Source organism: Onychomys torridus, chromosome 1 (assembly GCF_903995425.1).
Source record: "Onychomys torridus chromosome 1, mOncTor1.1, whole genome shotgun sequence".
Lineage (NCBI taxonomy): Eukaryota > Metazoa > Chordata > Mammalia > Rodentia > Cricetidae > Onychomys > Onychomys torridus.
Window position 1 is genome coordinate 36,214,663 of NC_050443.1, and position 27,061 is coordinate 36,241,723.

At 41.7% G+C, this 27,061-nt stretch overlaps 2 protein-coding genes across 4 annotated transcripts in view; one reads left to right on the forward strand and one right to left on the reverse strand.

Annotated features, from left to right (window-relative positions):
- Positions 1-1,751: 1,751 nt before the first annotated feature.
- Positions 1,752-26,006, reverse strand: Fancf (FA complementation group F). 3 transcript variants are annotated; one of them, XM_036187890.1, is made up of 5 exons: positions 24,086-26,006; positions 16,526-16,572; positions 10,808-10,929; positions 3,496-3,686; positions 1,752-1,773 (listed from the first exon to the last, which is right to left on the reverse strand). In XM_036187890.1, the coding sequence occupies exon 1, from the start codon at positions 26,000-26,002 to the stop codon at positions 24,983-24,985; it is 1,020 nt and encodes a 339-aa protein (XP_036043783.1). In that variant the 5' UTR covers positions 26,003-26,006; the 3' UTR covers positions 1,752-1,773; positions 3,496-3,686; positions 10,808-10,929; positions 16,526-16,572; positions 24,086-24,982. The 3 variants fall into 3 exon arrangements, 2 of the variants coding, with proteins under 2 accessions (XP_036043783.1, XP_036043793.1); XM_036187900.1 differs by lacking the exons at positions 1,752-1,773; positions 3,496-3,686 and adding an exon at positions 6,640-6,659; XR_004944995.1 differs by lacking the exons at positions 1,752-1,773; positions 16,526-16,572; positions 24,086-26,006 and adding an exon at positions 11,354-11,467 and having other exon boundaries at positions 3,499-3,686.
- Gas2 (growth arrest specific 2) overlaps positions 25,600-27,061 on the forward strand; it is a 146,963-nt gene continuing 145,501 nt past the window's right edge. Inside the window, exon 1 of the mRNA XM_036187928.1 lies at positions 25,600-26,343. The gene's annotated coding sequence lies outside the window, so the exon portion shown is untranslated. The remainder of the gene's footprint in view (positions 26,344-27,061) is intronic.

The following is a 27,061-nucleotide window of genomic DNA, read 5'->3' on the forward strand; positions in this document are numbered from 1 at the left end:
GAAACAGCAAGCAAATACTTTTCTTACAAGCTTATGGAATAAATGGGGAAATGGGCAATCTTTGTGATTAAAGCTCTTTATTAGTCCACGGCTGCAGTCATCAGCAGGTGTGAACCAGCCTTCTGTAGAACACTATGCATTGCTGCAAATTTTCCTAATGAACCAGATTTATTTCCCAACGAAGTAGTAGAGCCTTATTGTGGATGTGAGTTTACTCTCTCTGGAGTCCACAGCTCATCTTGCCCCAGCTGCTTAATTTTCCTGTCACCACCAAACCATCACATTTTAATAACTCTCTCCTTTTCTCCAGCCTCGTATGAATGCAAGGACACTGGAGAGGCTTCCATACTGAGCGGCTGGTTGGAGGCTTTTTGGCCAACCCCAGGATCATGCAACTGGTCACTCTGTCAACACGTCTTCCTGCTATAAGCAGTCCTGATTGCAATGTTAATTCCATTATTTCTAGCACAGAGTAGATGGAAAATGTTCAGAAAAATGTTTAAAGGGGCTGGGGATGTGGCTCAGTGAGTAGACACTATGCACAAAGCTCTGAGTTCCATTTCCAGTGATGCTTGAAATGGTATGGTGGTGCATGCCTGTAATCCCAGCTCTAGGGGTATGAGGCAGAGGGTTCAAGGTCATCCTTCTCCATGTAGTGAATTAACTGCCAGCCTAAGGTACATGAGACTCTGTCTGAAAAAAAAAAAATATTGTTCCAAAAAAAAAAAATAGATGTAAGCAAATACATAGACTGGTTTTTAGTTTATTTTAGAAGCATAAATGTTGTTAAAAATCATTCACAGGCCTAAAGAGCTGTCTCAGTAGTTAAAACACTTACTACTTTTGAAGAGGACCTGGGTTTTGTTTCCAGCTCTCACATAGTGGCTCACAACCATCTGTTACTCCAGTTCTGGATACTCTCTTCTAGTCTCCATGGGTATTGTATGCAGGTGGTGCACATATTTACAGATTAAATTAATAAAAAATACTTAAAAATTATTCACATTTTGAATCTTGAGAAACAATTTTTAAGGAACTTGCCACAAGCCATGTTACACATACATGCACAACTTAGTTTTATATAAACATAAATATTTCATTAGTAACCTAAAACTTACCATTTCAATTAGGTGCAAAGACACACTTGAATATGTGGGCCTTGATCAACACACATACTCTCAACATTGTGAGGCTGGAAAGTATCCATCTACACACCATATATTCTGTATTGGGTATTCAGTACTACAGATTATTTATTAAAAACAGGATGATACACAATAAATAGAAAAATATATGCCTCTTGTGTTTTACCATTCAAAGTTCTACCATATAGGCCTCCATAAATATTTTTATATGAAAATATTTTCTCTTTTAGTCCCACAATATATAAAAGCATTGCTTGTGTATTCCAACTTGAATGAGAGTAATGCTTTCTCTCCCACGAAGGTGAAGTGTTCTGAGGGCAGGCCAGCCCCATGTGTTTTCATCTTTTGTCTCTTGGCTTAGAACAAGGCCCTAATACAATTCTAATAAAGGTGGCATGTGGAGTGTATAAGTTATCCAGGGTGTATTGCCTTTCAATTCTTTGGAGAAGTCACACTTGTTTTAGTTACTTTTCTGTTGCTGTGATAAAATGTCATGACAAAGAGCAACTTCTGGAAGAAATGGTTTATTTGAGTTCACGGTTGAAGAGAGACACGAGTCCATCATGGCGAGGAGGCATGGCAGCAGGCAGCAGGCACGGTGCAGGTGCAGGAAGCTGAGAACTCACATCTTCAAGGCAAGCATGGGGCAGAAAGAGCAAACCGGGAAGTAGGATGAGTCTATGAGCTTCAAAACCCATCCCCAGTGACACACTTTCTCCGGCAGGGCTGCAACACCTCCCCAGATAGTACCACCAACCAGGGAACAAGTGTTCAAATGCCTGAGCCTGTTGTCAGTCAAAGCACCACAACATTAAGACAAGTTCCGTTTTAAAGAGTTTTAGCATCATTGATACTTCTTAAAGTCATATGCTAGAAAATGAAGAACCCAAACTTGGAGTAACAATTAAGTAAAGAACTGTGTGTATACAGCACTAAATGCAGGGCTTAGAACATAGTCATTCTTACCAATCTTCTATATGCCAAGTAATATCCCTGATAAATTAATTCTGATATTTTTAATCTTTGTAACTCCTCAATGAGGGGTATTTTTAATATATTTTCACCACTACCATTTCATCTGAATATTAAGATCAAACGGTTCAGGTATAGTCTGAGATCACCACCACATGGCAAGCAGTGGTGTAACCAAGACTGAAATCTGAATTCATGACTGCTTTTCCTGTTGCTCTCTACTGACCTCCTTATCTCCTCAGCATGTAATATAAGCTATGTTATACTAGATGCTCACTTTTATTCTGTCCAAACGTCTAGCAGGAGTCTGGACTTTTCCTGATCATCACACAGTCTTGATTTCCATCTTCCTACTCTACATTTTTGCTAGGTTTCCTCTAGCTCTGTTACTTTTCCTCCAAATTCCCTGGTACATCTCATTCTGTTTTCACAGCTTATAAATGGTAACTGTGTAGTCTGAAGATTTACTGTGTCCTACCCAGCCAATGGCCAGGGAAAACTCTCTCACCCACAACCATAGTTGCTTATAAAATAATCACTCAGAAGCTTGGTATTATTTACAAACTGTATGGCCTATGGCAGGCTTCTTACTAGCTATCTCTTTTATTTTAAATTAACCCATTTCTATTCATCTATGTTTTGCCACGTGGCTATGGCATTACCAATCTGTTGGTATCTTGCAGCTCCTTGGGCGGTGGCTGGTGCCTCTCTCTGCCTCTGCCTTTCTTCTTCCTGTCTCTCTGCTTGGATTTCCTGCCTGCCTCTAAGCTGTCTTGCCATAAGCCAAAACAGCTTTATTTATTAGCCAATGGGAGCAACACATTTTCACAGCATACAGAAAGACATCCCACAACATAACTGTCTTATTTTTTATATTAATTTTTTAATCATTTTCCTAGGATGATCTTAGGACATAAAGTCTGGTGACTTAAGTACTATAGGGACATAGAAATAAAATATTTAATTCAGCAGGACACCTTTTGTTTGGACTCATTATAAGCTCAGATCTTATTTCCATCACTTCATGCACTTTAGGATAGTCATTTCCCTCCAATTCTTAACTTCTAAAGCAAATATAATACAGTGACTGTGCAAATTAAATTAGAAATGCTTTCATTTCTTGGCATAGGGCTGGTATATTGTCAATAGTTTAATAAATAATATTCCTGATAAATGTAGTTCAGATCCTTTTATGAAATAAAATGATAAAGTTCTTAACAAAAAGAGTCATTTATCTGTAAATAACATTTCATTGTGAATGTGGATGATACTTTTTAGGATTGCATATGTGCAGGCATATAGAAACAATTACAAATATCCTATACTTGATAAATATGAGCTTGGCTTAGAGCCCAGAACTCCTTACAATGGTACCTACTCCCTGTTCACAAGCTGTATTCCAAGGTGATGGAGAAGAAATTGGGAATCATGGTGATGAGCCTCCTAAGTGGTCCCCAGGAGATGCAGGCTGATTTGTGAGATCAATAGAACACCAAAGATGTCATTGAGTGGTCCTCCAGAATAGAGAAAGTAGTTCTCAAGCTGCTGTTATAGCTGTGAGGATCAGTCCTGTGGAGATGCCCATAGAGATGTCAAGTGAGCCTTCCGACCAACTGGAAGCCCAGGCTCCTCAGGCATTGCATATTTTATAGTCACCCCCACACACACACACACACACACACACACACACACACACACACACACACACACACAACTTAAATAAAAAGTTTCCACTTGTCTATAATTCTCTTCTGGCTTACTTCTAGAACTTGTAAGTCAACATAATTCTAAGTTCTGCTTTTTTTTTTCCTTCAGTTTTTTTCATGTTGATTGATGTAAATTAATGCGCAAATCACACACTTTTTACCCTCAACCTTTGCATGACTCAGCTTTTCTTGGGCTGTTCTGAAGGGAGCACATCTCCAGTAGGCCACCCCTTTGATGAGGGAAGCTTTGCTCAGGTCTGAAGGAGCTAGGCTGGGTCTCTCAGCCAGCTGATGATGCTGAGGCTCCTTAGGGTAATCAGCTCCCAAGAACTGTAGTTATTTATCTGCATCACTCTTTGTTAATGATTCTCAAAGCATATATTATATAATCCATTTGTGTTCTTCAGTTTTGGGCTTTTTTGTGGAATTGGGAATCGAACCTAGGTGGTGATCATGTTAGGAATGTGCTCTATAGATAAATACATTCCTGGTCTGTCTATCTGTCTGTCTGTCTATCTATCTATCTATCTATCTATCTATTTTTGACGTAGGCTTTTGGTAAGTTGCCCAGACCATGCTAGGCAAGTGCCCTATATATAAATACATCCCCAGACCATTTAGTCATGTATTTATTTAGTTTTTAATTAACTAATTAATTAATTTTGACTCAGGCTCCAGCTAAGTTGCTCAGGCTCCAGGCTGGCCTTGAACTCACTCTGTAGCCCAATCTGACCTTGAACTTTCAATGCCCTTGCCTCAGCCTCCTGAGTTGCCTGAAGAGAGACCTGAGCCATCAGGCCAGGCTATACAGCAGTTTTTCATATATTTCCTGCATAGCCAGGATGCTGAAATACTGGAGGATCTTGGACAGTTCAAGGGACATGCCCTAGGGGTTCTTTAGACATTAATTTTTACTCTGTGCATTATAAGTAATCAGGGTGATTTAGGCCAAATCCCAAAATGGAAAACTTGCCAGTTCTGTGTGGCTTTGTCAGTTCCTCTCTAGAAAAATAATATACACCATGCAAGGTTGTAATGTAGACAAGATGTAAAGTCAGTCTCAGACATTACAGAATGACCGTGAATAATAAAAAAAAAATAAAACCTTCCCATAATTCAAAGTTCTACATATTTCTCCTGTAATTGCCTGTGTATATGTAAGTGATTTAGTTTTATCTTATTTTAGAGTGATCACAATTTATTATTATTATTTTGCAAGTATTAAGTTATGATTCAGTTAAAACCTTGGAATCTGAGACGGGGTCTCCACAGTGGTCCTGATTTAAATTCAATATAAATCACTACAAGTTAGTTGAAAGTTCTGTGAAGGTTACTCGGATTATCACACACCCCAGAAGGATGGAAACACTATGACCTAGCACCCAGACAAAGCCCATGCATCTGCTGTCTGAACTGCTGCCCTTTTGTTGTGAGAATGCCATGGAATCTGGTTCCTAATTTCAGACTCCAGCTGGAAATGCATGGCACATTGCTTAACCACTTTAGGCTTTAGCTAATTTACTAACGTGTGTGTGTGTGTGTGTACATGCTTTTGTGAGTATGTATGTTTTCCATGTATGCTATGTGTGAATAATGTGTGAAAGGGTATATACATGTATGTATAAATAAGTGTGTGTGTATGTGTGTATCACTCATGACCTTTCCACAAAAGTAATACTGTGAACATCTTTAAATGCCTTTTGCACATATTTCCAAGGTCAAAAGGTATGTCAGTTTATGTATGATTTTTTAACTATAGAGAATCACTTTATGGAGTGTGACATTGGGCAATTTCCCCTATTAGTCATGATGGCTCATTCTCCACCAGCTTATTCTGTTGAATTTGTTTCCTATTCTGTTTTATCCTATTTTCTAGCTATCAAGACATGGTTAGCCAGTCCCATGCAGTGTCTTTGTTTTAATTTTAAAACATGACCCTAATGATTTCCTTTCCTGTTTCTTAAGACAACTTTTTAATGCTTGTTTCTCTACAAAGCCCTCCATTTTCAGCCTCACTTTGGGATGTAAATGCCATTTTGATATTTACCTGAAGAACAGAGGCCAGCACACTGGCAAGATTGCTCTTCCCAGCAGAACACAGGCCCTCCCATTAACATCTATGTTAACATGTTCATCTAAGTTAACATGTTCCTTTGTTCCCTTACACTGGAGAGAAGGCAGCTCTTTCTACAGGACTTTTCTGTGAGTTCTGGATCTTATTCCCATTTGCTTATCCTCAGGTTTTGTGTGTGTGTATGTGTGTGTGTGTGTGTGTGTGTGTGTGTGTGTGTGTGTGTGTGAGATACAATAATACAAAGTTAAAATGGCTCTATCTTGAGACAGCTTAGTGTTTTATAATCCATTATCCTCCTCTTTTGCATAAGCATTTTCTCATTCTCTTCCAGAACATTCTATAAGCACATTTAAGTCATCCTTCATCAGAAAGCCAAAGAAAAAGAAACTATACCTCAGTGTTGTGTGTTGAAACATGTCCTCAAAATTTTATGTGGATGTTATAGTCCCCAAAATATGGACTTGTTTGGAATAGAGTCTTTGGATAAGTTATTAGTAAAGATGAAGTTATAGTTATTATGTAAGTTATTAGTGAGCCCCTAATCAAATGTTTGGCATCCATATGAAAAGAAAACACTGGAATACACACAGACATATACACAGAGAGAGAGACTACACAGACAGAGACATGTACACACACAGACACAGACTCATAGAGACACACAGACACACACAGTGGGGAGGGTCTAGGGAAATGTAGGTAGTCACCAGAATGTTGTCTTCATTCATGAAATCCTCAGAGTGGGCCATAAATCAGCACAACCTACAGAAGTAAGAACTGCATTTGCTCCAACTCTCAGAAAAAAGTAAATTTTGCCCCCCATTTACCTCATACTGTGTCCCCTAGTACTGCAGACTCAAAAGGCCACTGTTGGGGCACAAACACACCAGGAAGCCCTCCTCCTTCCCTGTCAGCTTCTCACTGTTCTTAGCGGTAGCTCTCATGACTCAACTCTCTTCAACTAAAGGTTCACCGAGTCACTAGTTTGGTTCATTTATTTTTATTTTTTCAAGCTGTATGTCCACATAGGTTCTTTAAAAACTCTACTTCTGTATAAGGCTTCATATTGTAGAAGAGCCAAGCCCAGATTGACACTGCTCGTTCCAGATCCTTCTCTCAGAGACAGAGGCTTCCTGATGCAGGCACGTTCACTTTATTCTCACTTCAATAGACTGTTAACACAGTCAACCACATGAAACATACCTATCTGCAAGCCCAGAGTCCCACGATTCAGCTGCCATGCTTTGAGCAAGACCATGACCAGGGAAGTGAACCAGGTACTTCATTTATGTCCTTCTTAAACTGTGGAGTTAGATATTTATCCTCACTAATGTTTAATAGTCAATATGCCCAGAATTCTGGTGCTACAAGGTTAGATTCCCATAATAAGAAGTTCATTATTCCATAGGATGACATTAACAGGGTAATGGTGCAGTGGAGTGTGGGAAGTCTCATTTGTAACTATGTTTGTCAATGGTATGCTTCTGCAGTTATATTTCCATTAACCAGTTTTCACTCTGACTATTTCTCTTTTTATTCTTGCATGTATGTGTATGTGTGCATGCACGTGAGGAGCACAGGTCAGCAATAGGTGCTGTCTTCCACAATAACTCTCTACATTATTTTCTGAGACAGGGTCTCATTGTACTTGCACCTCACCCATTGGGCTCAGGTTGCTGGGCACCAAATCAGCCCCAAGGATTTACCTGTCATCTCAGTGCTGAGATTACACATCCCATCTCTTTTCTACATGGTTGCTGGTGACAGAACTTAGGTTCCCAGGCTTGTACAGTAAACCCTTTACCAATTGAGCCATCTCCCTAGACCCCTATGACTATCAGTCTCTCAGTCATATGATCCTTTAGCATTTCATATGAGTGTTACTCATATCATACACCAAGCGAGTTTGACTGGACAAATGGGGTTGCTTTCCATGGGGGCTTTCATGCTTGTCCAACAGTCTATTCCTGCAGTGGTAATCCTAGAGTTCTCAGGTCTTTTTTTTTTTTTTTCTTGCAAAATAGTTGCTAACTTGGGGCTAGAGAGATGGCCCGGTGTTTAAGAATGCTTGGTGTTCCTCCAGAGGACCTGAGTTCAGTTCCTAATACCCACATGGTAGCATAACCATAGTAACTCCAGTTCCAGAGGTTCCAATGCTTCTTCTAGCTTATGTGCATGTATCATATATGCATGTGCACACACAGACACAGACATAAATAAGTAAAATGTAAAAAATAAAAGAAATGAAAGAAAATTTATACTCTATGGTAAAAGAGGCATTGTTTAAAATTCATTAATTCCAATAAAATCTGTTCCTGATCTTTCTATGGGTAAAAACAGATTAAATTCTAAAATTGATACATTGTTTTAGTTTGAAAAATGGAAATACTTCTTCACATTAAATGATTATTTTTCTTTTTAAAATTTGAGATCACTGTTTTAGCTTCCTAATATTTTTCTACTCTGAATCTTCAATGCAGTTCCCACATTCGTGGAGGCAATCACACGGGAGTACCTATGGCTGACACGCAAAAATACTGTTGAGAAACTGGCACAGACCTTCAACAAAGAAAGAGTTCTTGACTCTTCCCATTTCCAAAGGGGAAAGAGTCCTGTATCTTTCCCAAAGAGAAATTCACATGCATGCATGCATGCACGCACACACGCACGCAGGGGAGTTATGGGAAGGGAAGGGGAGAGGGAGGAATACAAACATTGATGGGCCATATTTTCTATTTGTGCTACTATCAGAACTGAATGTACTAATGTTGACTAATATGTGAACAGAGTCTTATTTCTTCAACACTACCTTTCTGCTTTTTTCTTTCTACCTTGTGTATTACATACCACTGCCATTTCTTATGGCCCAAATGCCAGCTAAGAGTGAGTTACTAACTTGGGCTAAGATAAAAGATGGGGACTATACTTAGATTCAAATCTAAATTTACTTCCAAAACAGCTTTATTAAGGCTTGGTGTGGCTACAGAGGAACACTTGTACTTCTAGCACTCGGAGAGTTAAGGCAAGAGGATCTGAGCAACATGGGAAGACTCTGACTCAGGAAAATAAATAAGCAAATGAATGGATGGATGGATGGATGGATGGATGGATGGATGGATGGGATGGATAGATAGATAGATAGATAGATAGATAGATAGACAGAGAGATAGATAAAATGAAGCAAGCTTGCTTAACTGGAATATTAGGTTACATAAAGTGATGCTAGCCTTTGACAAACTATGAACACTGTTTCTAAAAGCTCTCAGCTGTGTGTGAGGCTGTAAGAGGGACTTCTGTGGCAGTGGCAAAGCAGTGGTTATCTGGAGTTCTAGAACTCTGATCCTGAGTACTAGGGTGCAGAGTTCTGTAACTCCCCCACTGTCAATGTGGTGACTTTCATGGGCACAAGTCAATCCAAGATTTTAGCTGTAAAATGCAAATAAACAGTCTTAGCCTGTCCAAGATAACACTTGAGTGGATCCTTGACCTCCTTTTAGGCAGAGTTTTAGAACTGCGTTGTATTCTACTAAGGCCACAAAGGAGTTCAAAACAAGGGCAGTAATAGCTAGGGACTGTCACCTTCTGAAACATCAGTGCTCTGCTGAATCATTACTTCCTATCTGCTCTCTTAAAACAGGTATTTGTAAATTTCCATTTTAACCTTTATCATTAAGTTGGAAATGAGCTCTGTTTCTCTCTCCTTTATAAACTAAGGTGCATACCTGATCATCCTAGAATCTGGACATGGTGTTAGTGTGCTGAATCAGGTGTAATTTAGGGCTTACATATTCAAAAATCACATACTGTATTTGTTACCAGTCTCTCTCATGTTAAGCACACAGAAATATGCAGGCACATAACAGGTGTAGACTTTTCTACAAAAGAGACCTCTCTTCACTCTATAAGCAACTCCATACTTTACAGTTGTTTTCAGACTGACAATTTGGTTGACATTCTTGTCTGTTTCGTTGGCTGACTCCTTTGGATCCAGTTGTAAATACCTTAAGAACAAGCATCTGTTTTTCTACTTCTAATTAATACAAAGTTTGCCCAAAATTTTCAGTGAAATGTTACCAATCACCTGAATTTCTACCAAGAATAAAGATATACAACATGTTTTCAAAACAATGTAAACAAGTATATTGAAACCTCAGATTCTGAGTCAGGAGCTCTAGGGTAAAACCCAAAATCAATGTGCATTTGCAGTAGCCAACTGAGATGGTCTTGTCCTTCTGACCACATTTCCAGAAGTACAGGTCTAGCTTTTTCCTCACTGTCTGACATCTATGAGATGATGCCCTTGAGTAGTTAAGTGATGCCATAAACTGAAGTCACAGACATGAGTTCAAACTTTAGCACTTGCATGTACTAGTTAGACAGAAACACTACTGAATCTGTTTTAAATTTCTACACACACACACACACACACACACACACACACACACACACACGCAAGTTTTTCTATGAGTGTGTATATGGGTATGTATGTGCAGGTGCTCACACCCATGTCCTTGCTTACACCAGAAGAGTATTTTGGATGTCCTGCTCTCTCACCCCCTATCTCACTCCCTTGAACCTGAGGTAGGCCTGTAGCATGTAGGCTCCAGCAATTCTCTTGTCTCTGAGTCTTCCTAGTGCTGGGTACAGGCATGCATACAACCACAGCTGGCGTTGTATGTGAGTTATGGGGATCAAACTCGCAACCTCCTGAAAAAACTAACAAGTGTAGGAGGCCCAGAGGTGTGTTGGGACTTTGTGAGGAAACATATGTAATGAAAAATAATGAAAATGTGGGGTCTGTTTCTAGAAAAATCTGCTTCAAGGCAAGGAAAAGAAGAAAACATGCAGTGCCCCGACTTTTTCCCTGGGGTAGACCAAAGGTGCGCGGGGACCGTGAGGACAGAACTTACATGGCTTCTACCTTCTGTCTTCCGTCTTCTTGCTAAGAATAAAGACCTTGAGATAAGAATCAGGATAGGCAGAGTAAGGATGTATTCCAAGGGATCCATCAAGCAACAGAGTCGGGGCTGACCTGGGAAGGAGACGAGTAGGGGTCAGCTCTTAGTGAGGTCTGGCAGAAAAGACTACAGTAGAGTAGCCAGGGACCCTCTAACAGTGGTTCTCAACCTGTGGGTTTTGACCCCTGAGGGGCTGATTGATCCTTTCACAGGGGTCCCCCAAGACCACCAGAAAACACAGATATTTACATTACTACTTATTAAAGGTAGCAAAATAACAGTTTGAAGTACCAAAAGAATCATTTTATGATTGGGGGTCACCACAACAGGAGGAACTGTATAAAGGGTCGCAGCATTAGGAAGGTTGAGAGCCACTGCTGTAGACAATAAATTACCTCACAGGTGAGGAAACAGAGCTAGAGATTTACTGCTTTATCACAAACCACACGGAAAAGTGAGAGAAGTATAAACATATGACCCCATACTTCCAATTCTTACATGCGCTGGGGAAGTAGTTCCCAGTGATTGATGGCTGTCTTGTAGAAAGAGGCACAGGTCTGAGAGGTCAAAGGCAAACAGAGGGAGCGGGAGCGGGAGCGGGGAGGAGAGCGGGGAGAGGGAAAGGGAAGAGAGAGAGAGGAAAGAGAGAGAGGAAAGAGAGAGAGGGAGAGAGAGGAGGGAGAGAGAGGAGGGAGAGTGGAAAGAAGAGAGAAGGAGGGAGGGAGGGAGGGAGGAAGGGACGGAGGGAACACCAAATGGTGGATGCTGGATTACGAAACATCAACCCATGAGTCGAAGCTCCTTGTTTACGTCCATTTCCCCGCAACAGCAGAAGGAGCTAGTCATGAGTGCTGAGGACCTACAACTTCTCACTGTAAGACAATGGACAGACCCAGTGTTTCCTGAGAATCACAGGTATTTTCAACACAAGCCCTTTTGTTTTATTATTATTTTGCATCTTTAAAACATTCATTTTTAACTTGCAGAACCCAGTAAATTATATAGCCGGGGGTGTTAGCAACACCAGGATATCTTTAACATTGAAATAAAGACCATTTATGATCAGATTAGGAAAAATCTAGCATTGTGTAATAAAGGAATGAGGAAAAATAGGGACCTCATCATGGAAAACATTTATTAAAGAATTTATGATGGAACAACTACCCCCTTCACTTGCAGTCTCACTTTCTGAAATAAAACACTGTGAATAATTGCAGAACTGAGTCAGTGAAATGATGAGCTAAGTCCAAAGCAACTATGCAAATTCATTTCTAATAACCTGGCTGCAAACAAAGGTAAAGGCTAAACATAGATTCGCCTGGGTAAAAACAGTGTCCCCTTAAGTCAAGCACTCGAATATAGTTCAGGATTGTGCACAACTGACTGTGAAGTAAAAAAAATAAAAATACCCAGATCTTACCTTCGGTATTTGTTACTAAAATATTCATATTTGAAGAAAAGGATATTATGTTCCCTTTAAATTCTGAGAGTTCATTTATACAAGGCAAATTTCATAAGAATGTCCAAACAGCAGAAGCTTCATAAACCAATAAATGTATGTATGTGAATACTCTCAAAGATTTTACATACAGCAAGACAAAAACATTATAAAATGATTGACAGGAGTGGCTATTATAGAGCATTATATAAGCATTAAAGGTAATGCATTAGGTGGTGGTGGTGATGAAGAGAGCTGGTAATTTATATAAAATTTAAAAGTTCAAACTAACGAAAAAATGATATTAGGATATATATCCTAATTAAAAATTAATTAAATTAAATTAAATTAAAATTTTATGGAGATGGCTCAGAGGTTAAGAGCACCAACTGCTCTTCCAGAGGTCCTGAGTTCAATTCCCAGCAACCACATGGTGGCTCACAACCATCTGTAATGAGATCTGGCGCCCTTCTATATACATAATACATAAATAAATCTTTGGAAAAAAATTGTTTAAAAAAATTTCTCTTCTACTTGAAAACATACCTATCAGTTTGCTAGAATTAAGTACTTCTGGGTAATGATGAATGGTCACAAAGAGATGATTTGGCAGTATGAGACCAAGTTCAGTATTTTGGTTCTTTGTATTGATTTAAATTATTTTTAACTTTGAAAATCTACATATTGTTATGTGTCATGAAAGACAGAGATACCTCTAAAGTCCTCAGAAAGACAGTAGTATCTGAGGGTCCTTGCCTGGTTCCACTGTGGGACACGCTGAGCAGAACTCCGCAGGCCGTAGCAATGCGGAAGGTAGTTCAAGTCTGAGAGGCCAGGGCTAACAGGAATAGAAACCACCTTTGCTTATATATATGGAATTCCCATTATAAATATGCTTCTTCAGCTTTATTTTAGACTGAAAATAAAAAGGAAGAAAGCATACCCATAACCTTTGCAATTTTAAATGATAAATGTGATAACTTTGGCAGAACATATACAATGCATTTTATATAATGTGTTACTAATATAAGGAAACCATTTTTAAAAGTTATTATTGACTGCTTTGTATGGCTCTACCATCTGAGCCTACTCCTATATGCCATAAACATGAGAACAAACCAAACCAGCAGGAGGGATTTCTTTTCCTCCACAAGGAACCACATGGCAGATAAAAAACGTGGATAGTCACCCCACCGTCTCTCTCCAAGCCCTCTTCAGCCAGAACTACAGCTGAACTAATAGAGTAGCTCTGCAGACCTTCTGTGACTGTTTTGTTCTCCTGGTGATCCACACTGCAATACTCAAGTAGGAAGTGCAGTGCAATTCGGGCACATGCTCTCCTTCCATATAGGCAGAGCCAGCAGAAGTCATTCTGCAAACACTGAGCCCAGCATGCGACCCTGCACACAGGTGCCACCAATCAAGTGCGATGTCATCAGTGCGGCTCGACGTCAAAGCGTCCAATCAGATTTGAATCTATCTCTCCGTGGCGATGTTTCTTGTAGCGGAAGATGTGTGGCTTTTCTGTTGGTGTTGGCAGTTTCACAGTTTTGATGATTTTTAGAGCTTAATCTTGACAGCTTATGAAACTAGTAAGAGAATCAGACTCAAAAAAGAAACGTTTTCTCTGCAGTCCTGTGATTTTTGTCATAATACATGCTATATACACTCTGAATTAAATGGGGTGCCGAGAACTTAATGATCCATCCAGTATTTTAAGGACTCTAGATTGAAAACATACCTTCAAAGTTTGCCAATTCTCTTTTGAAAACAATCTGAATTTTAATTGTGTTTTCAAAGTTAGAAAGACCAGCTTTCTTCTTTATAGAAACTGTCAAAATATTGTATGTTACCATAGCTCATCCGCTTTTCAACACACTGGGAAAGAAAGAAACATTGTGATATCAGAACAGCAAAGTTTAACCCTTGGACCTCTTCTGGCTTTTATCATGTTAGGGTCTGAGCTCAAGTCATGTGTGCTTACTTTTGCTTTAGTTTAAGAGTTGAGAAACAATGACTTGATTAAGGCCTTAGTATATCATATTTATTATCTACACATTAACATACAAATTCCTAAACAGGATTGTATGAAAAGTAATAGATCAAATAAATAATAAGTTCACTTGGCATACATTAAACACTTAGAAAACATGTAACTTTGGGTCCTGATTACAGATTCGGTGTGAAAATGAATAATAGTGGTTCATGGCTTTCTAAGCCTCGTGAGTAAATGAAATTGCTTTTGATAACTTTATGGAATAAGCAACTTGGAATCATGTACTTCATTGTATGTTACATTGTTAGAATAATTCAAAAGTTAACATGGCTTTTATGAAGAAATAAATCTTTGTGATAAATATTTGTCTTAGGTGCTTGTTAATTTCTTATCATGCTCGGAGTATTATACCACAGAAGCTATAGATTGGCTGAAATAGGACTAAATTCAGGAATGGTTGAAGTAAACTCAGTTCTTTTTGATAAACAGATCTGTTTTGACGGAGACATCTCTCATCATTGAACTTGGAGGATAAGTGATGACATGTTTGTATGGTTCATACTTCCTCTGATTTGTAAAATATGAGGATATGGTCAAAATTATGTGTAGACAACATTCACACTCAACACTGTGTTGACCACATAGAGTGGTCAATCATAGTGACGGATGGTCTATATGACTTCACAAAAACTGCTGTAGTTAACGCTACATGTGAGAGGATTTGACTGGTGGCATACATTTCTGGAAATTTGGGGCCAGAAAGCTCTCTCAAATTCTACACTTGGTCCTAGTCACCTATACTCAGTGAAATACATCTTATATAATAATTTTCCCCCTAGAATAAGACATTAGAACTAGAAATGACTCAATTAAAATATGTATACAAGAAACTGAGTTTTATTAATTATAGCTATAGAATAGTGCATGGAGTCAAAGTGGTCTATTATATTAAATATACTTAAATGTTTCCTTTAGATATTTTACTTATAAACCTACCGTAAGAGGAGCATTTATTTACACATTAAGGTATGAATTCTATGAGCAAAATACTCAGTAAGCTTCACTCCGTAGCCCAGGCTGGCTTAGAACTCACCATGTAGTTCAGGGTAGCTTCTAATTTGTGGTAATCCTCCACCTCAACTTCCCGCATGCTGAGGTTACCAGGTGAGGACTGATTTCCATACAAAGTATACACATCCAAGTACCAGACAGAGCAGGCTGCATCCACACAGTCTCATACATTTACTCATCAGACAATCTGACTTCAGTGGAGACCTCTCTCTATAAAAGTGACTGTGTGAGAAGTAGAGGGACCACACTTTTGAAGACTTCAGTGATAACTCAGGCCCAGGCTTGGAGACCCGGGTCAATACCCTCTGCTGAAACTCTCTCTTCTTAATGTCTCAAACATCTTCTGCTAAGCAACCTCTGAGGGGTTAGATGAGTGTTTTCCTTACTTCAGGTGGGACAATAAATAAGTGTGTCCCATGGAAATGAACGAGGATTAGCACAGAGATAACAGACAGGCTGCAATTACCCAACAGAGACTTTAGAGCAAGAACGCCAAAAAACGATCCGAGGAATTTCAGACACTCTTGAAACAAGTAGGGGGAAAGCTTCAATGCAGAAGGAAAAAATAATTATCATATTTATTAGTACAAGGTGTTATTAATTATTACTTATTCATACATGTATATAATGCCCTTTAACCATATCTATCTCCATGATTCCCCATCATTTCTCAAATAGCTCACCTTCTATTTTAATGTCTTTTTAAAGTCTAGATTTAAAATGAAAGCCACATTACTGAACTCAAGTTCAGTGAACAAGGTCAAGGGCAGAATGAAGAGGCCAGAGAGAATCAATGCCCTCAAAGGTAAAACAATAAAGACTACCCAAATGGAACAAGAGAGAGTAGATGAGGAGTGGGGATATGTGCTACAAACAGATACTTAAGGACCCGTTGATTCCAAACAAACAAAACTCTAACATCACCACAGTAGAGTCCAGGAAGGGAAGTAGTGAGGTCTAAAAAAAAAAAAAATCTAAAACATAATGGTAACATTTTCCTTCAAATATGGCAAAAGATACCCCCCCCCATATATAGATTCAAAATGTGATATGTAACTAAACAGGACAAAATTCTATAGAACTACATCCCAAAATAACATCGGCATTGAACTTCCACAAAGGATAGTCAAAGAAAAAGTGGAAACAGTAGGAACTGACATTTTACCTGTGGAAGAAAAAGCCAGTGCAGAGGACAGAGTTTTCATGAGAAACCTGGAAAAGAAGACAGTATCACAGAGCTTTTACAGGCAAGAAGAAAGCCTGTCTCAAGTTGGATCTCTGGCTAAGTAATAATGCACTGTCGGATGGAGGCCCGCTAATGCAATGTGTCACTAAAAGCCCAGTTCTAGAAAGGGTTAAAAGGAGGTTTTCAATAGCCACGTTCCTGTTGCTTGGTCGAAGAATGACAAGGCTCCTAGCTCTATGCAAATAAGATGGGAACTTAAAGAACTGTCTACACTTTTGCAGAAATGGTGCTATAAAAACTGGTTTTCAAGCCATTTAACAGGTTTTAAAACTCTCTACCCCTTTGTTTCCCTCCTGTCCTTTAGTTCCTGTAACATCAAAACAGATTCTTGAAAAAATGTTTTTGAATTATAATGTTGTGACAGCCATGGCAATAATCCCTTTGTAGAATGAGCCAGTAAATCCAGCTATAATATAAATTCTTCAAATATTCTTCCTTAGCTAACGTCTGTAACAACAATGAAATCATTTTAAATCTACAGGGGCCAATTTAAACCACACGGGGTTCAGGGCTTCCTGGCTATAATTAGAATATGGTGTCTGGGCTAGATGAGTTTTGGTTACTATAGCAACCCCATATGCAACCTTCATCTGCTGACCAGTGGACTATGCCATGTATCTGCTGTAAATTGCTTATTAGTCACTTGTCATTTATTGTGCTGTTTCAACAATAATTCCAAACTGGCCCTGTCAGAGACCCATGCTTTTGCATTGATTGGGGAACAGAGCAGAGAGAAATGAGTACACATTTGCCTGCGCCTTTATCCTGCTCTCTGTTGCTTCTGCCCAGGCAAAATGCCCAGCATTTGTCTGAACTACTGTTAAAATTATTTTGCATTTTTTTATGATAGTATTCCAAATTATTTATGAAGTATTCCAAATTATGAGATCTCTTTACTTTCAGAAGAGATGATAAAACAACTAATACGCATGGTTTTACTTTAAAATTTTTAAATTGTTATTATATTAAAGACTGTCTAAAGCTCAGTGGTAGATACAAATTCAGTTACCATTTTGGGTAGACTTTGTTCTTTTACAATTTTATACATGTGCACTGTGGATTCTAGACTCTCCCTCCTCTGGACTTCCCTTCCATCCCTCCAGCCCCCCTGCTCCCTACAAACAAACCTCTTTCCTCTACTTGTCTTGGTTTTTGTTCAGTGTCCTACGGAGTCTGACTGGGGACATTGGTGAGGCCAATTTAAAAACTAACATCAGAGATTTTTAGGGTACTCAATGTATCTGGGACTTACAAAGAAATCTGGCCATTTTCTCCCATGGTTACATCTACATTCACTGAAAGCTAACAGCACACAAGCTGATATCCCTGAGGGCACTGTGTCAATATTCTAAGTATATGCATAGCCTCGCACAGAATATCTTACCCAAGTTATTGATATTATGTCAAAAGCTCAGTACAGTAATGAATATTTCAGCAGCCGTCCGAGTCTGAGAGAGCTTTTGAGCAGGCGCAGGAATGAACAGACCTAGTATTTACCTAAAATAAACCTGTTCTTTACATTCTACTTTCTCTAGTCTTTAAAAATATGAGACATTTGGCTCATAATATAAATATAGATAAATCATAAGCAAGGCATGGCAGCACACATCTGTAATCTCCACTGATGTGGAGACAGAGCCAAGAAACCCTGAGGTCAAGGTCAGCCTGGACAACCCAGCAAGACCACTTTAAAACACAAAAATAGTTTATTATGGAAATTTGACTTTAATAATTTTTAGCACATTAACTCTCAACAACAGAGTGACAGAGTGCTTACCAGAGGAGTAAAATATTGCCACTTGAATGCAGAAGTAAAGGGTCACAAAGAATAGTGTGATGAACAGACAAGAATTTGCCTTCGGAACAAGTTACCTTTTAATATCATGTAGAAGCCAATTTCAAATAAAAACCCTAGGATCTAGAGGTTACCATGGATGATATTCAGAGTTCAACAGAGCCTTTGTATCATAGGTAAACATAAAATGTAAACTCAGTTTTCATGCTATAACCCTGTGATCACAGTCAGATCCAAAGAACACCCCAATTCCCTAAACTACAAAGTTCCATATATCCAGAAATGAACTCAACCTACACTATAGGAGGAGCATTCCCAGTGGATAGAGAAAAGCCAGCATTCCTCAGAAACTATGAAATCAGCTCCCATTTTTGAAAAGAAGTCATTTGTGGATATTTGGACTGCTTTTTGGAGTTTGGGGAACTGGGAGTTTCCTTTGGACTTGAAAGTCACGGCATGTGGAACTTGTCTCAGGGTGGGGTTCAGATCACTCACTGTGTGAAAAGATACAACCACAGTGGGACTTTAGACAAAACCTAACCACAGTATGAGGAGCAATGAAGCTCCCAGAGCCAGCTGGAGCCAGCCTGAGTCAGCCATCACCGTAATGATTGAAGCTTCTTCCCTTAGGGCCACGACATGACTAAGTCAAAAGGGCATCCTTAGCCCACTAGGGCAATGAGCATCTGATAAATGAGGTGGTGCCACACTTCTGATAGAGTAATTGATCATTTCCAATTAAATCTGGAGAAAAATCAATGGTTGCTTCTTAGAGTGTTTACATCAATTAACTGTGTCAATAATGACTATCTCATATGCACAATGTCTTGGAGAGGGATCATTCTGTTTATAACCTGTTTCTACTTTTGAACTTCAGCATACAGTATGAATCAAAAACATGAGAGTGAGAAATAGTAAACTTGAAAATTCATCCATGGCAACAAAAGCCTTTTGGAGGGGAGGTCATGGATCTTACACTATGGCCCAGGCTAGCCTAGATTTCATAAGCAGCTCAGACTGGCCTGGGACTCATCTGACTGGCCTGAATGCACTATGTAGCCCAGGCTACCCTCAGACATAATCATGGGATGAATGAACATAGATTCAACTCTGAAGCAGTAAAGTAACCCTGGGAAGCGTTTAAGGCCCCTGGGTTGAAATCTGAGAAAGTCACCATGTATTGGAATTGATTCTTGTTCATTCAGATTTATTCTACTTGAATCACTTCAAAAATGGTTTACACTTCTTAGACACATGACCCTGGTGATAATGCTGTCACCAAATCTTTGCTCTATTTCCATTCGTGCAAGCATAGTGATCAGCTACTTGTTAGTGTCAGTTGCAGCTGGGGGTGGGGGGTGGTGGTGTGGTGGTGGTGGTTGTGGTGGTGGTGGTGGTGGTAGTGGTGAAGGTGGTGGTGGTGGTGGTGGTGGAGGTGGTGGTGGTGGAGGTGGTGGAGGTGGTGGTGGTGGTGGTGGTGTGGTGGTGGTGGTGGAGGTGGAGGTGGAGGTGGTGGTGGTGGTGGAGGTGGTGGTGGAGGTGGTGGTGGTGGAGGTGGAGGTGGAGGTGGTGGTGGTGGTGGAGGTGGTGGTGGTGGTGTTGGGGTGGTGGTGGTGGTGATGGTGGTGGTGGTGGTGGTGGTGGTGGTGGCGGAGGTGAAGGTGGTGGAGGTGGTGGTGGTGGTGGTGGAGGTGGTGGTGGTGGAGGTGGTGGGGTGGTGGTGGTGGTGGTGGAGGTGGAGGTGGTGGAGGTGGTGGTGGTGGAGGTGGAGGTGGTGGAGGTGGTGGTGGTGGTGTTGGGGTGGTGGTGGTGGGGGTGGTGGTGGGGGGGTGGGGTGGGGTGGTGGTGGTGGTGGTGGAGGTGGTGGGGTGGTGGTGGTGGGGTGGTGGTGGTGGTGGGTGGGGTGGAGTGGTGGTGGTGGGGTGGTGGTGGTGGTGGTGGAGGTGGTGGTGGGGTGGTGGTGGTGGTGGGTGGGGTGGAGTGGTGGTGGCGGTGGTTCTGGCTGCCACCAGAAGAAATAAGCCAGAAGTGGTCTTGTTCTAACTGAGCATGTTGTCCAGAGAGACATATACAGAGTATATGTACCCACAAGCAAGGGTCAAGGCAGGCAGCAAAAAGCAATTGCTTTCCCTTCTGATCTCCACATACCTGGGCAGTTGGAAAGATACTGGTTGTATGTGGGGGTCTTCTCATTGAGTTCAAAAGGGAATACCTTTCAGACCTCTCCAGAGGCCAATCTCTTAGTTGATTATAGGTCCAATCAAGTAGACAACCATGATGCACAACCCAAGAGTATCAGTTCAAAAAAAAAAAAAAATCCAAAACAAAACAAAAACACTACAAAACACAGAAAGAAACAAAGAGTCCCCTCAACACAGCAGGATTTAATCTCCTCTTAAGGGACTTCAGGCTCTGAAATGCAATGCAAACTATAAAATAATGAGTGGCTAATGGCTCAGTGGTTAAGGGCATTTGCTGCTCTTGCAGACAACCCGCACTGGACTGTTCACAACTACCTGTAAGTCCAGCTCTAGGTGATATGATGCTCCTTTCTGACCTCTAAGGGTATCTATACTCACATGCAAACATCCACATGCAGACACACATATACACATATTTAAAGATAAAGTAAATCTAAAATAAAAAAACAATGCTAGAAATTAATCCTGGAATCATAAAAAAGCATATATATGAGTACATGGCAGGCAATTTTAGAGGAAGTAAGCCAAATGAAATTTTAGTCGATATTTAAATTTAATTAGCAAGGCCATGAATTACCAAGGCCTTCCCAACACTACTTAGTAACATAGGCATTGCTGATATAACATAGATAGGTACCCACATCCCCAAACAATCATTTGAATAAAAAGAGAGGCATATACAAAGAAAAGCCTATTTCTTCCCTCATAGTAGCTAGGCAGTTGATCCCTTCAACCTCTGCAGCCCTGGTCCCAGGCAACTCAGTGCAGCACACTGATGTCAGCCCACTAGAAGGGAAAATGTAATGTAGGTCCTACTTCAACTTACTCACACATGCCCCAAACCAGTGTAACTGCAATGGAAGTGGGGAACTTCCCCCCAAGGCTGGGTCGTCATTTGCAGGTAAAAACTGGGGCAGAACATCAGTGGTGGGAAATGGGTCATAGGAGACCAGCAGTTTCCAGAGCAGCACAAACTGACATGGAGACAGCCAGGAAACAGCTCAGGGTATGGGTAGTATAAACCTTCTAGTATAGGCCCCACCAGTCACAGGGGAGATTAGGGACATTAGCAACATAGAGGAAGTGGTGGGGATGCAGATATTGAACCGAGGATCACTTTAAAATAGGAAAAAAAAAAAGTCCGCTTACAAAGGAACTGCAGCCTGAGGACTCCCTTCTTTATCAATAAGGAAAGAAAAATGAGTGAACTGACACACTGATTGTGAACTGAAAATCATGTGCACAGCAAAACCACCTTCAAACATGAGCCAGGCAAGCATTTGTAGATACACATTAAAATGTTTATCACCATGAGGAGTTTCCCAAAAGAATCCTAAAATCAAGACAAATAAACAAAAACCAGTAAGTAAAGGAATGGAAACACAGCCTTGGAACTCACACAATCATCTGAAATGGAACTGATAAAAGCGTAAGAGAATCAAGATGCACTTTACTAATGAAACTTGGTTTTCTCCTGTAACAAAAATAAAACAGCAGAAAATATGCTATGAGCCAGAGGCAACAGTATTAAAATTTCAAAACCATGTAAACACAGATACACAGATTTAGCTATATGTGCTGGTTCACACCTATAATCTCAGCATTTAGAGGCTGCGGCAGGCCTGCAGGAGTCTGAGGCTAGCATAGGCAGACAATGAGTTCTAACCTGGGCTACAGAGACTCTAAAACATCAAAATAGACTTAAGATACTGACTAGCTTCATTAAAAAAACAAACAAACAAAACAAACAAACAAACAAAATCCCAATAAACACTGCCAAGGATCCAGGAGAAAAAGGAAAATGTAAAATATAGCTGTCACTCCTGTGTAAGTGTGTGATGGCAATACAGACTCCATCTGAGGGACAGGCCACCATCTCAGACCACCTGCTGTACTCAGTTCGAGGAAGAACCTCAGGAATGTGCCATGACACATTAGTTTATGGCCCTCCTGCTGATCAGCCTAGATAATCCTGCTCAGCAAGCTGTTGTTCCCCACACAAAAGTCTAATCCAATGGTTTCAAATGTGGTTTCGCGCCCAAAGTCTAGACCACCAGTTTCAAAAAATCACCTTGCCCCATATCCCTTCAACACAATCCCAAGTTGCCAAGCATGTAATTTCCAGCTTGCAGTTTTTCCCTATAAAAACCCTCTACACCTGAGCTCATGGCCACCGCCACATTTCCCTCCTTCTGCCTGGCAGTGGCCCAGGTTGAACCTGACAATAAAAGGACCCTTATGTGCTTGCAATGGAAACCTGCTTCTTGGTGGTCCCTGGGGGTTTCAAGAAACAGGTACAAGAAGTGCACAAAGGAATCCTGTCAGAATACAGAAAATGTAAAAGATGGTTTACACAGATCAGTGTTAGAAAAAGGAATCTGAGCACAGGGAAATAAAAATCTGATATTGCTTTATATCTTAAAAAGTACTTAGTCATAATTTATACTCAGGTTCTAACGCAGAATTAAAAATCTACATTATATGTCCTTTTGAGCTATTTCCATTTCTAGAATTAAGAATTTTGTGTTATGTGTATTTACCAAAAACTCTTAACTCTCAGTAATCTTGGACATGGAGAAAGTTATTTACTAAAAAACAAAACAAAACAAAACAAAACAAAACCCTACTTATTTTTAACTTTAGAACATTCAAATAGACAAATGAAGTTGGGTTTTTAGTCACAAAACACTCCAAATAGCCGGTAACTAGCAGCAACCACAAGGAAAACCTGAGTCAAATATTTAAACACCTTAGTGATAGCGCCAGGTTGGTGCTATTAACCTGATAAAAGTGGTTTCTGTTGGAATTCCTGGCCACTCCCCCAGCTACATGACCACACATGGGCAGTTTAGTAGCCGAGTAAGGAGCCTTATGTGATAGAGATTACATGTCCACAAGGTTGGGCTTGCCCGGCGGACCGCCTAACTATTTCCGGTTCAGAATAGCCATCTCCAGGTCAGACATCTCGTGGGACCGGGACTCTGTGGCCTTATATGGTTGCATAAAGCGCGTGCGCAGCCATGTAATCTACATGCATGCGTGGAGTACCCACAGGAGTTCCTGTACACATGCGCGTAACCTTTAAAAAGCTGGTGCCATCTTGCATGAGTCTCTCCCCCCGCCCCCTTATCTCCTTACCCACGTGTGTTTCACACAGGCCTGTCACCTCTATTCTCTTTAATAAAACTCTTCTGTGGTCTTGTCGTGTTAGGGACGTGTTCCTAGTGCTGCTTAAATACTAACATTATGTCCTACATAATATGTGCATTGCGTGTAATTTAGTACAGCATGATCACGCAATCTATGCACATGCATGGCCCAGCTCTGTGAGCCTATATGCAGAATCCATAAAGTGGATCACAGACTCCTCCCCGTCTTATCCTACGCCCCCCCCCCCCCTTCTATGGTGTCTTCCACAGGTCTGGTCACATTCTCTTCTGTCCCTCCCTTCTAATAAAACTCTCATAGTGGGTTTGGTCGTACCTCGTTGCTTTCTCGCCAGGTAAGCGCCACTTAATGAATAAGATTTCGAAAGCCATATTAAAACCAACAGCCTTGATTCTCTAACTCACTAGTTTGATTCCTTTATCATCCAAAAGGTTCCTTTAACCCCCAAAGGATACATTTACATTTACGGTGTTCTAAACACTTCAGTGTGTACTCAAGAAATGTTTTAAACTAATGTCCTGTTATTTTGACTTAGAGCAGTGACTTGTACAAAAGAGCGGCAAAACTTTCTGCACAGCACAGATTTAACGCACGTGGAGGTCGGTAAACAGGTTAAGGAAGGCTCATCTAGGACTCGGACTATATATAGTCCAGTCAGCCTTGAAACCAACATTTGATGCTACCATGTGTTTCTGGTTAAACAACACTTTTCACTATTAAAAGTGAAGAGTATCAGGAAACAAATCAATCAGATAAAAACGTGGCTGTGGAAAATTTAAAGCTGCTTTTTCTTTTTCATGGCTTGAAGAATTCTTCCAAGGGTAGGGCTGTAGTTCAGTGGTAGAGCACTTGCCTAACATGCGCAAGATCTTGGATCCACCACCAGAATGGAAATAACACTATTTCCAGTATCTAGAAAACTCAAGGCATCATACATCACTTTAAAAAAATATTTATATTTGTATTACGAACCACTTCAAGTTCGCATCTAAATAATTAGGTTTTGGGACCATGTGGTACAGGGCATTGGTGAGAATGCTGCTGTTTTGTAAACTGTATAGTCAAGCAGTAGCAGGACACTGCAGACAGACAGAGTAGAGGCTTGGGTAAGAAGTATGTTTGTTGTTCCCTCTATGCCTCCCTCAGACAGGTGTGTCCAGATGCTCGGCCTGAGACTTAAGAACCTATTCCCACATGTTCCCACACTCAATGTCAAGCACCGCCAGGCAGGGCCCGCAGTAGGTCCGTCCAGATGCTCATCCCGGGAACCTCAAAATCTCCATCCAGCGCCTTGCTGGAGCGCAGAGTGTCCAGTACGTCTTCCCGCAGGGGTGGTGGGGCCTGGCACAAGCTCTGCAGCCGGAGGCATAGCTCCTCCCAGGGCATGTCCTCAGGCTGCGTGGGTACCCAGGCGCCCTTGGGCAGGTCATAGTGCAGCTGGGTGGCCCAGGTTGTGAGCAGGCCCAGGTAGGCGCGAGACAGCGCTGGGTGGTGGCCCGCCAAGGAGGCCAGGCGCATGGCGGGCAGCTGCCGGCAGAATGCCAACAAGACCTCGGGGCTTTCTAGAAGCCACTGCAGCAGCTCCTGTGTCCCATCCGCACCCGCAGAGTCTGCGACGCGGGAAGGCTCCAGGTCCGCGTCGTGCAGCAGCGCTTCGCCCGCCACGCTTAGCACGTGCTCCCGGGGCCCACGCGCCCACAGCGTGTCGAGGAGCTTACGCCCGGCCGTGGGGTCAGCACCGCCCAGTTCGTGCAGGCGCGTGCACAGCAGCTCCGCGTGCGTGCGCAGCAGCGCGCCCCTGGGCGCGTCCCCGCCGAGGCGGAGCAACAGGTGCAGCGCGCTTCCGCGGCGCGCCAGGAGCGCCAAGCGCGACTGCGGCGCGTCGTCCTCTGTGTCCGCGGCGGGCCCGGGGAACAGCAGGCTCGGCAGCGCGTGGGCGGCGGCGGGCGCGAGCGCGCGGTTCCTCAGCAGGCGTAGGGCAAGGCGCACGTCCCCAAACTCCAGCGCCGCGAAGCTGCGCAGCCCCGGCGGCCCGCCCCGCGACCGGAGCCGTCTCTCTAGCGCCTCCCGAGCGCGTCCGCGATCCGCGAAACGTCGGTACACGTGGAGCAGATAGCGCGCCCACTGCAGCGCCCTACGCACGGTCGTCACATCCCAGGAGCGCACCACCGCCCCACACGACACGGCCAGTACCTCGGAGAAGCACTCCATCTGTTGCACTAGCGGCTCCATGGTGGCAGCTTCCGCCCTGCCGCTCCAAGGAGCTAACCGATTGGGCGTGCGCGCGAGGGCCCGCCTTAGCGTGCTCTGCCATTGGACGACGCCCGTGTCAGTCTCGCCAACAGGGTTTCCGGGTCCCTTGGCGCTAGAAACAAACTGGAAGGAAGTTGCAAGCTTCCAGCTAGCAGGGAACGCATTTGTGGGGTTTTGCGCGCCAGGCTTTTACGGCACGTAAAAATGAAAATGGCCTTGGTGGACATTTTGAGCGCTTCCCCGAAAGGGGGGTGACGTTCATCGCAGTGCGGATGTGTTCTGCGTGCGAGCTCAAAGCTGTCAAACAGCCCATTTTCCAGGTATTTGTTGTGGAACCAGGCCCTCACAGGCTGGGCAAGCATGCTACCACACAGCTGCATCCCCCGGCTTCTTTTTTTTTTTCTTATTTATTTATTCTGAGTAATTACTGTCCCACTAAATTGAGCAGGCAGCCTTTCAACTTGCAATTCATCTGCCTCAACAAACCTAGTAAATGGCATTACTGCCCTGAGGCCTCTTGGCCAAGCACGTGATGAAATGTTTATGCAAAAGATAATTTGCTTACTTAAGCCAGAGTCTGTGCTAAATTCTGGACTTGATTATCAAAGCATATAGTTAAGCAAGTTTTGTTTATCCATTAGCCCAGACTTTTTTGGCCTTGTGGTTTTATTTTTATCTAACTGTATGATAGGTCTTAAATTCCTGGCTTGGCTGGTAGAAATTACAGCCAATGGAGGAGCCCACCTTTTAGCAGGTGTGCAGATGTTACTGGTTCATTCACTTTTTGAATACTTGAGTCACGTTGTGTATAGTGTGTGGAGTATAGGACTAGATCAGTAAAGTATGGTTAAATGCTGTCCTGTTCCACAGGAAACGCGAACATTCCATTTAAGAGAGACATTTGACTAATAACCTCATATGTGGTAGGCAAAAATAAGAGTCACTAGACCTTGGGTGTTAGGGAAAGCCTCGTTAAACCTTTTCAACTGAATGCTCCAAAGACACAGCTCTGTAAAAGCCCCAAGACCATCAGAACCA